This window comes from Eutrigla gurnardus, assembly GCF_963514095.1.
Source record: "Eutrigla gurnardus genome assembly, chromosome: 9".
NCBI lineage: Eukaryota > Metazoa > Chordata > Actinopteri > Perciformes > Triglidae > Eutrigla > Eutrigla gurnardus.
The window spans coordinates 3,726,322-3,737,496 of NC_139923.1; the positions used below are offsets into that span (position 1 = coordinate 3,726,322).

At 39.9% G+C, this 11,175-nt stretch overlaps 2 protein-coding genes across 2 annotated transcripts in view; one reads left to right on the forward strand and one right to left on the reverse strand.

Moving 5' to 3' along the window:
- The window catches only part of lsp1a (lymphocyte specific protein 1 a), a 48,766-nt gene extending 40,555 nt beyond the window's left edge, over nucleotides 1-8,211 (forward strand). Inside the window, exons 10-13 of the mRNA XM_084018403.1 lie at nucleotides 1,225-1,320; nucleotides 2,018-2,104; nucleotides 2,219-2,318; nucleotides 7,537-8,211. Of these exons, the coding sequence (XP_083874529.1) occupies nucleotides 1,225-1,320; nucleotides 2,018-2,104; nucleotides 2,219-2,318; nucleotides 7,537-7,559 (306 nt within the window). The 3' untranslated portion in view covers nucleotides 7,560-8,211. The remainder of the gene's footprint in view (nucleotides 1-1,224; nucleotides 1,321-2,017; nucleotides 2,105-2,218; nucleotides 2,319-7,536) is intronic.
- Nucleotides 3,344-11,175, reverse strand: prr33 (proline rich 33). The gene is made up of 3 exons (XM_084018396.1): nucleotides 11,081-11,175; nucleotides 10,712-10,755; nucleotides 3,344-7,162 (listed from the first exon to the last, which is right to left on the reverse strand). Exon 3 carries the CDS (start codon nucleotides 7,145-7,147, stop codon nucleotides 4,058-4,060), a length of 3,090 nt encoding a protein of 1,029 aa, XP_083874522.1. The 5' UTR covers nucleotides 7,148-7,162; nucleotides 10,712-10,755; nucleotides 11,081-11,175; the 3' UTR covers nucleotides 3,344-4,057.

Consider the following 11,175-nt stretch of genomic DNA (forward strand, 5'->3'; position numbering starts at 1 on the left):
TGGAGGAGTTATGCTCTGTTCGCTCATCTGCAGTTTTAGTTACGTGATGGACCTTCTTTGGGTCATATCTGGCTTTGTTTTGTGGTCGTTTCGAGTTGGTGTCTTTGGATGTTGAACGGCACTGACTTGCAAAATGGTTTAATTTACCACAGGCTCTACATTCCTTGTTTTTAGCTGGGCATTCACCATCATGGGGATATTTACCTCCACAGTTTCTGCATTTGTTGGAAGTGGAACGTTTTTCAGGCCATCTGCTGCTCTTCGGATGCCTTGTTTGATCCAGTGCGTTGACTGCAGCAGCAGTGCCTCTTTCTATGCCAGATGCATGCACCTCAGACAGTTCCAGTGTCCTTCCATGGTCAAGAAGCTCCTCTACTGTTAGGTCAGGTTCCCTCAGTGCCTTTCTGCGTAGCCTGGATGATGTACAGCTCTGTATGATTTGTGTTTTAATCTCTGCATCAACATCTGCAAACTCACAGTTTTTAGCCAACATCCTCAGCCTGGTGTGATAACTGTCCAGATTTTCTCCTGGTTCTTGTATAGCCTTTCTGAAGATATACACTTGGTACTGAACGTTTTTCTTTGGTGAGAAATAGACAGATAACTTCTGCTTTGTGGCAGCATAATCGTCATCGTCTGCTGCTAACGTATCATAGATATAATGCACACGTTCTCCTGCTATGTGCAGCAACAATGCTTTTAGCCTAGCATCTCCTGTAATGTTCATTGCCGTTGTATAATTTCCAAACCTTTGCACCCATTTGGTCCAGCGTGGTCCAACAGAGCCTGGATCTGTTTCGGTGTCGAAAGGTAGAAGAGCTGTATGAGCTGCCAGAGACATGCTTGAAGCCTCTTACGTGCTGTTGTTTGTTAGCCGTTAGCATTAGCCTCCTTTGTTCACGTCCATCTGACTTTTCTCCGTCGTCCTTTTTTTTTCTTTTTTTTTTTCACAGCTGTAGTTTCCGTTTACACCTCGTCGCCAATGTAATGTTTGTATTGTGGGATCATACACCAGGCGTACAACGACGTGCGTTCAATGGGCTTTATTTCCGAGCTTGCTTATACAGAGTGCTACCGCGTACTGACTGATTGTATCGCTTCCTTGCTTATAGCTGTGTCCAACAGGTGGCGTAGTTGTACAAGTCATCACATGAACATCACAATAATGACTTTCAGGATGTTTTTCACTCATCAAGCGTTTTAATCTAAACGTTTCTCAATCAGGACACTGAGGGGTTGAAGGTGGGCGTGGCCAACCGGATCACCCAGTGGGTGAAGGGTCCGTCTGACTGTAGCAGACAGTCACCGTGCAGACCGACAGTAAGTCACACAAACACAGCAGGAACATGACTGTGAATAAAGTAGTACACAAAAGAGTAACCTTGATGCTTCAGTGTTAATCATTTCAGAATACCACATAGAATTCAGTCATTTTACTGGGCAATGAGTACTTTTACTGCTGATGCTTTATGTATATTTTGATGCTAATACAGTCGTTTTTAAGTAGAATGTTGAATGCAGGACTTCTGTACGTAGTTCTATTGATACCTTTTCTTCAGTAAAGGACTTGATCTTCGACCATGAACTGTTGTGTATCCTGTGTGAGGTGCCCCTCTTGTGGAGAAACTAGCTTATTCCTTTACTGTGAAGGATTTGTCTCATAATGTATTTTATTTGAGAAATGTTTATTTAATAAAAACATTCATCATAATGAGGCATTCTTTTTTACAGTAATTCCTTTATTCTGTATTTATTTATTCAGTGAGTCAGTAATTTATTATTATGGCAGCTTTCAACCTCCACACATGGGCAGAGCCTGGCTGTTTCCGCCTGCTTCCAGTCTTTATGCTAAACTAGGCTAAGCTAAGATAAGCCTGACGAACACGCAGACGTGACGACATCTGATAGAAAAAGAAGTGACTAAATCATTTATCCCAAAATGTTGAAGTATTCCTTTTCATGTCAACATTCTGAACACAGTTGAATGTTTGTATTGATTATTAACTGAATCTGTTAGGATCTTAGGCCCGGAGACGTGATGCAGAAAAAGAACATGTGGGAGATTATCGGAGACTCGACAAGCCAGCCTGGTCAAAAAGTCAAGGTGAGCACACACACACACACACATTTTTTTTTAATTGATGTATTTGCTTGTGGGATCAATGATGTTCTTCTCTTCATACAGAGTTTAACTGTACCATTGTAACATTCTCCCCAGAGCTCAGCAGCTGGTAAAAAGTACAAATTTGTGGTCACTGGTCATGGAAAATATGACAAGATCCCCGTGGACGGCGAAGGCGGAGGAGAGTTCACTAACGGTGAGTCCTGTAAGACGCAGACAGACTTTTTTAAGTCTCTTCTTCTCTTTTTTTCGGGTCCTGCTAATTAAGATATTTTGGTGAGAGTTAATGGATTTATTTTCTTTAATGTATTAAAAAAGAAACAAATACATACATTTCATTTTATACGAGTCAAAGTTTTTTTACAGAGGGTAGCTCTTGTATAACTCATTTTGCTAATACAATGTTATGATATAAATCATTAATAAATATATGAACAAACCCCTCTCCAAAAAAACTTCAGAAAAAAAACAGGTATGAAACTGGAACGGTTGGTCAATGTGAGAGTATTTATTTTAAGTGTCAGCAACAATATTTTAAAACGTCACACACGGTAGAAATCATTAGAAACAACATTAGAAAAAACATAAAATAATAAAACTAGCAGAATACAGTTTGTGTTATTGCCCGCACTGCTTCCCAGTCATCTACACTATCTTGACCTTTCACCCCACACTTCACTATGCCACTGACCTCCATCATGGCGAACGCCGCTCTTTCATTGTTCATCTCTAACAACTTACATTAGCTTTTAGCTCAGCGGCTAAAGTCATCCAGTCGGTCGGCTCTTCAAGTCACAATGAAATCAAATATGTTTGTTATTGTCAGCTGGGATCCGCCCCCCCCCCCATAAATGTATATATGTATGGGGGGGGGGTATAAATGTATGTATAAATATGCGTCGGAAGTTCGTCTGTGAATTTCATCCGCACATTTGGTCATAGTACTTTCCCACAATGCAATATGCTGCATTTTGCATTTCAATGTAAAATTGATCATTACGATAGATCTATATTGATCTACTGCAGCTCAAACACATCCATTAGACTTCATGAAGTTAACTAATGTCACAAATCCGAAAGATTGTTTCTCTTTATGAAAAGAGACTAATTTTGAATCTTTGAGATGTGTGACAGGATGCTACACTCCACATTCACCTATTCACATTGAAATTGCACTTTATTATTTTGACAATAAATTACATCAATCAAATTTAAAAAATGTTCTGTCGTTAAACCTCCCTCCTCTCTGTCCCTCCCATCCAATCGAACCGTCTTTTTGTGTTTAACTGTTGCATTCCTTTTAAATTATCTGTGTTACGTCTTCCTGCTTGAACAGGTCAAATTAATAAGCTCTTGAAATGTTGTTTCATTTAGACTTAAAGAAAGTTCAATCACATAACAATCACCAACTACAGGCTAGAACCAATTCAAAGATCTACTAAATAGGACTACAAATCACTACTCTATCACAAACATTTGTACTTGTTTTCATCTATAAATATACAATTAAAAAACATTTTATAATATTATCCACTACAAGATTCCTATCTTTACATTGAAAATCAACTTTTTAAAACTATTTCCAAATATTTTCCTTTAATCTTTATTTTATTGTAATCATGTGATGAAAGGAACAAATGGGAAGCTCTCATTTTACTGAAAACATAAACACTTTAATCTGATGTGATGTCTGAAATGACTTTAAGACAAATGTAGCTCTCTCTCTCTCTCTCTCTCTCTCTCTCTCTTCCAGCGGATCCACAAATACAAACATGTAACATCCAGACAACCAGTCATAAAATTGCAACACAAGGCATTTGTCAAGTATAAAGTTCAAAGCAGACTTTTCTACAACACAAAGATCTAAGATGTTTGCACCTGTACATTAAACATATAGCTTTACATTATTGTCTTGGTACATATATACTATATAACTTAAGTGACAGTGAACCCTCTCGCTGTTCTATTAAAGTCTTTTGGTTCCTCGTCTTTGACTTTGCGCCCAATCAGACCCATTTCAAAAACAGTTGAAATTTTCGTCACCGGCCTCGATGCTGCCTCTTTTAGCTTTTTAGCATCAAACATTGGACTAAAAAGCAGCACAGGCAGCCGGTGTGCAAATGAAGGTATCTCTTTTGACTCATCCTTTTGCCCTTCCTCCTTCTCCTTCTCGGTTTTGTTTAGCTCAATCTGATGCATGATGTTCTCTTTAGTGGAAAACATTTGGAAGAGGACGGCATTCCACATCTTTGATGCTATTGGAGCATCTTTGGTTTGGTTCTTGTCCTGAGTGTCTGGCTTGTCGACGGCCTTCTCGTTTGCCTTTTGCACTTCGCTCACGTCCAGCCCAGTGGCCTCCTCCTGAGAGCTGTTCTCTGGAAATTTGGGCTCTTCCTGCTCCACCACCATGTGCTTCTTGAGTCGGGACCAACCACTCAGTTTAGATTTCATTCCCTTTGGCTTTTGTAGGACCTTAAGAAGAGGCTCGGCCTGGAGGGATTCATAGCCTTCCTTTTTCTCAGGTGTAGATTTAACTGCTGAAGCTGATTCTTCTTTCTTATCCTTTCTTTTGTCTTCACTTCCTCTTGACTCAGCTGCAGATGACGTAACAGACAGAGCAGTAGTGCTTGGCTGTGAGTCTTTGATTTTCGTCTTGGTTGCAGGTACAGGTTTCTCCAGATCTTTTTTATCTGGGATGTCAGCATTTGTCTCAGTTCCAGATTTCTGGACTTTATCTTTGCCTAAAAGTTTCCTTACTGCCACCAGCGGATCCTGGTCACCTTTGGGCAGAGGATGTTTCGCTTCTGGAGGTTTTGTCTTCGATGTGACGACTTCTTGAACTTCTGCCTTCTGTTTCTCAGGAATTTTCCCCACTCCTGTTGGAGGATTAGCCTTTGGTGTTTCTGGAATCACAGTTCTTTCTTGTTTTGCTGAAACCTGGCTGGATACTGTACTTATCTCTTGAGTTAGCATTGTTCCTGCAGTGTCAGATGCTTGTGAAACAATAATAACAGGGATTGAAGGGGTGGTGGCATCCTTCTCATCTGTCACATGGGGTTTATCTGCATCTTTGGGGGTTGCTTTGGTTTTAGACACTTCGGACGTAGATTGTCCCTTCACAGACAATTCTTGGCTAGGTGTTTCCTTTTTTCTAGCTTCAACCTCCTCTTCAGTTTGCATCGTAGAACTGGAGATTCCGAATGCTGGGGTATAAGTTCTGATTCCACCGTAAGCAGCATATTCAGCTGGCGTCAATCCACGGTAGCCAGACTTTGATTTTTGAACAATTTGGGTTGGTGTTTTAGGTCTCTGAAAGGCTGATATTCCAGAAGGTGGTGTCCCATATGTAGGTGTCTTTGGTCTTTTATAGCCAGGTGAAGCAGTCATAAGTCGGGATGCTTCGTATGTTGGAGTCTTAGGCCTCTGATTGCTGTAAGCAGTCACTGCTGGTGTTTTTGGTTCAGATGTTGGAGTTGTAGATCTTTGAGAGCCAGCTGGAGCAGTTGCTCTGGTCAGATCAGGTTCTGATTTTGACTTAATAATGCTTTGTTGGACTGATTTAACTTCAGGAGTGATGTTTGAATGGATGTGCCCATTCAGTATTGTTTCAGTAGGCTTAGGCTCAATAGTCTTGACACTTTGGGAAGCTGAAAAACTGCCTATACCAGAAACTGTTTTAAGCATTTTTGACTTCTCTGGTTCCCCTGGCGACACTACAAACAAGAGAGGATTGGGTCTTGAGAATTCAAACACAGGGGTTTTAGCTCGAGTGACATGGTATGCTGGGGTTTTAGGTCGTCCTGCTGAAGATTTTGATGTTTGAAACTCAAAAGTTGGTGTTTTAACTCTGAATTCAGCTGTTGGAGTAGCTCTTTTTATTTCAGATGTTGGAGTAGCTCTTTTGATTTCAGATGTTGGAGTAGCTCTTTTGATTTCGGATGTTGGAGTACCTCCTTTGATTTCAACAGTTGGAGTAGCTCTTTTGATTTCAGATGTTGGAGTACCTCTTTTGATTTCAGCAGTTGGAGTAGCTCTTTTGATATCAGCTGTAGGACTTGGTGTAGGGCCTCTTTTAGGTTCTGAAGTTGTTTTTTTACTCTGGGGATCTGCGACCAGTATAGGAGGCTGAGCTGTTGGTGTCATACTTCTTCTGGCCTCAAATACTGGAGTCAAATCTTGTTTTGTTTCTGTTGTTTTACTTTGGGGTACTGTGCTTCCAATAGAGGTTAATCCAGCTGTATCATACACCGGCGGGGTCCTGGATGACTCGTAGTATGATGTGCTCGCCGTGTACATCCTAATTTGTGGGACATCAAACATCGGTTTGGGTGATCTTGAAGGTTCTGTTGCTTTGAATGTTGGACGTGGGCTTTTGCATTTAATGATTGGGGTCAACACAGTGAGGGGATGAATCACTGCTTGACCCCCTGGTGCTGAATAAGGAGTTGGACCTGGACCTTTTGTTGGTGGGGCTTTTCCAGCAGCAGCAGAACCTTCAGAAACTGTTGTCTCAGGAACAGAAAAGGCTGGCAGAGAAATTTTGAGCACCACCGACTCAGCAACTGGTCCTGGAGCCGGTGCATCTCCAGAAAGCTGGGTCGATGCAGAATATGAAGAAACTGTGGTAACATGCTGCAAGTAAGAGTATGACGGCATTGCCACAGCCTGAGGTGATAACCTTGCTGCACGCTGTGGGTAAGGGGATGCCACATGTTGATACAGTGGCCTGACAGTGAACCGTGGAGGCTGCTGGACACTGTTGAGGCTGAACGGTGTTTCTGGAGTCTTGGGTGGAGTGGAGTGGTCACTGTGCTCAAGGTCAGGGCTTGCTTCATTCACAGGGGAAAGGCTGGATCGGAAAAGCGCAACAGATTGCGATGCCTGAGCAGAGGCCTTTTTCTTGGCGGTTCTTTTGAGGAGCTTCTGAAGCCGAAGGTTGTCCTTTCCAGGCTTGGGCAGCAGGGGTGGGCCGTACTGCTGGGAGCGCAGCCCTGCCTGGGCAAGAGCACCATATGCGACAGCCATGAGTGCTTCAACAACCTGTGTAGAAAAAAACATGTCAGAAAAAGGAGCTAGCAGGTCACAATCAAAGCGTTTGTATTGGATATAATAAGTTCAGGCTCAATTCTCTGATTAACAGAGACTAAAACTGTTCCTCATCGTTGTTATATATATATATATTATTACATTTAAGAATAACAACAACAACAAATAACATCTTAATTTAGAAAATCCTTCTTATCAAATCAAACATCTTAAATAATGATAAAACCTTCCTTTAAGAACTCCACTGCTCAACCTAAAATGGATGTTAAAATCTCAAATTTTCCAAAATCAATAAAGGTAATAAAACTGACATTTGGACCACTTCATAAGATCTGCATATTTAACATGTTATATTTGTTTTTTTGCAGAGTTATATCATGGAGATTCCTGAGCAGATGTCGTCTCTTCAGTTCTATTTCAGACTCTATACTTATATCCAATAAATATCTTTTCCAGACTCCCTCAGTTGGACAACTACAAACCAGCAGTTCAAAATATTTGATTATGTCTATACAATTTCCTCTTTGCCTTTGTATTTTTCTGACATTCAGTTTCTGTTATTATGTATATTTCTGACTGTGAGCTTAAATGTTTCTGTATTTCGCTCCACTAGTGTTTTAGGTGAACCATTCTTGATGTCTGGTTGATCCTTGTATATTGGTGTGTAGGAAAACATAAAAGTATTTTAATAGAAAAAGTTTACATTTCCAATCAATCAATTGCTGAATCACATGTTGCTATGTTTTCTGTTCAGCACTTACACTTTGACTAAAGTACAATCTGAAAAAGTTGAGTTTGGTACAGACATATTTTGTATTTACAAAAGCATTTCATCATTACTACTGATGGCAATAGAGGACATGGTATCTGTTGCATTTCAACAACATTATGGCCCATTCTAAACAATCAGCCTAGTTCCTGTGTATGTTTTAATCAGCTCTGTCTTTGTACTACAGGCGTTTTTCACTTTTAATATCCATATAATGATTGTTTGTGTTTATAACCCCTTTTCTCTAATAAATTAAAACAATTTTCTAATGCTGCTTTGGCCATTACTTTGTTGAATTGTAGGTTTTATAGATTGATCAACTTAAATAGCCCAAACAGAACATTTTATATTTTTGCATCTGAAATGTTCTTTAATGTTGTTAGTTCGTCCACTTTGGTCCAGAGGAAATACTTCAACAACTGGCTGAAATTGATCATTGGTGGTGATTCATGATCCCATGAGGATCATTACTAATGATTTTGGTGACCCCTTGAACCTGTAGTGAACAATCGGGCCAAATTTCCTTTGCTACACAAGAAAAAATGAAAATAAATGAAATTCCTGATTCCATTCCATTCCTTACATTTTCTTTCCCTCCACATCCAGCTACAATGACTACTTGGACTACTAATCTCAAGAAATCACCTTTTTGTTTGCCCAAGGATCAACATATATCAACCTGTTTTCTTTAGTTAACAGTATTTATTTATAAAGAAAGTTATAAAAGGCTTTACAAAAAAACATAAAAATGAGAATGTATAGATCAGTTACAAAAAAATATGATTAAGATAAAAACATGTTTAAATCAAGTAAATAAAAAATGTGGTAAAAACACAAAATATAGACAATGTATTTAATGTAATTTTAGATGTTAAGCTTTTCAATTCTTCTTTTGATGAAAAGAAGAATGTTCTTGGTCGATAAAGGAGCCTGTAATCCCTCATCCTTCCAACCTCAAGGCTCAAATGTAAAAATCAGTGATTTGGTTTCACTGCAGTAAACTACGTGTCTAATAAACCATTGAGGACGACTCATGTTCGTGTGAGTATTGTCTCTTAAAAACAGAAATCAGTGCAACCTGTAAAACCAGCAAAGAGAATGAAGGTGAACTCTTTTTGGATGATGTTACCGCCTTATAGCTGATCCTGGACACTTTTTACTCTGCCTAATTTTAGTTTGAAGGCAGAGAGGAGGCCAGCCAATCATCTCCTTTGCTTTTTTAAGTCTCCTGGATTTTTAACAGACTGCATCACTTTTCCGAAAACAATAAATCAGTGTGCTGTGATGCAGATCAGATGGAGCCACGACATTATTAACAGATTAACAGGATCACTGTGTAAGGCGAGTATATCAACTGATATTATATTCCAGCATCAACAGCAGTCAGATAAAGTTGATTCTGTTGAGTGCAGTATTTTCCTGCAGGTCAATATTTCTGGCATTTTTAAATCTAGGGTGCTTTTCTTGTCTTTCGGTCTCAAGTTTGACTAGTTCTGACCAGTAAGAAGTTCAATTATGCTCCATGCCCAAAATGTGTTCAATTAACCAATTACCACATTGGGGGTGAAATTAAAAAATTGTAAGAAAATGTAAGACTCAAAGTTGGAAAGTTGTACCCAAATAAAAGATTTATCAGAAGAACTATTGTTGTTTAGCTCTTACCAGTAGTGGAGCTAAGAATGTAAAATTAGTGCAGCAATGCTAAATAAAATAATAAATAAATAAATAATGGGCTCATTAAAACCAAAACATCCCCAACTTCTGGGGAGCTGGAATGTATTTAGAAATTTACAAGGCAATCTGCTCTTTTATATTTTGATGGTATTTGTGGCAAAGTGGAAAATATGTCGATGAAAGAGAAACCATCAATTAAATAACTAGGTTTATCATCTGACCACTGAACATCCAAATCAAAGTGATAATATTTCTTGCATAGAAATGAAACATTTGTCCTGATGACGGTGCCAGAGTAAAGAGAGGAGGTCAACAAAATAACTAGGCTTCATCTTCTGGGGACTATGACCACCCAAATCTAGGTTTTGATATTACTTGTATAGAACTGAAAAACATTTGTCCTGATGGTGGAGGAAACGTCAAAAAATACATATAATTCATTCAAATAAGAAGAAATCTGGATTGTATTTTGTGGGCTAATCTCCGTTATTTGTTTTAAAAGGCATCAGCTGGAGGGTGAAAGTGAATGCAGAGTATGTGACCTCGTTACATCACAGCCCGGCGACACTGGATAGGGCGTCAGAAATATGTTGTCACTAGGAATAACCAATCAAGAGTTTAACATAAAAGGATTGAGAAATTAGGTGGAAGTGTTCTGTTTCTTGCTGTTATTTCGAACCCCCCGAAAAGTAAAAAATAGCCAACCATCACATGAGATACGTTCATGATAATAACCGCTAATGTACAAAAGCAACTGTTTAATATCTGTATCACCTCATTAAAATGTAGGCCAGAGCTGGTTGTGTTTTTAAGCCGACCCCCTCCCGTCCGACTTCCCACCTCCCTCCATGAACCTGCTGCCTGTCTGACACATGAGAGCCCACTCCTCCTTTTAAGGCTCTGGTAGGTTCGGTATTTGGAGCGCCTTCAGGATGCAAGTTCAAAAGAGGAAAGGGTAATAATAGCTGTGTAATAAAAAACCAAGCTGGTCCACAATGGCCTCCTTAAGAAAGTGAATCCACCCCAAAAAGAAGTCAGTGAAGTTGTGAGGCATTTCACAAACAAACAGTTTTAGAGTTTTAGAAAAAAAAGGAACATACCAGTTAGAAAACGTGCTGGTTCAAAGCACTCCAGGCAGGTTCCCCTTCACAGAACAAGAGAGAACAATATTCAGGTTCAATGTAGATCATCAGACTTAACTTTATTACACAGCAGGAAGATTACAACTCAAAGCCAAATGTGCTTATCATTCCAGATAGATGACAGGGCAGACGTGTGTTGTAAAGAGCATGAAGCTAACATTTAGCTCAGCCCTGCTGGTGCAGCCAGAGTTCTCCAAAGACATGTCAGATCTCATGGCTGCAGAGGTCAGGGGGTTCTGCATTCGACAGCAGCTGCCTCGCCAACACCGCTAACAGCTTCCCTGCACTCTATCTGGAGAATAAAAGTTGTAATCACAGCAAGTTTACCTGTGCGATCGCTGCTCAGGGGGCGGCCGGCCGGCTGCTGCCTGCTTGTCCCAGCCCGGAGTGTCAGAGCGGCAGGTTCGGGTTGAGCCCACCTC

Coding starts and splice junctions, on each gene's coding strand:
- prr33 (XM_084018396.1), bottom strand. CDS start 7,147: ATGGCTGTCGCATATGGTGCTCTTGCCCAGGCAGGGCTGCGCTCCCAG.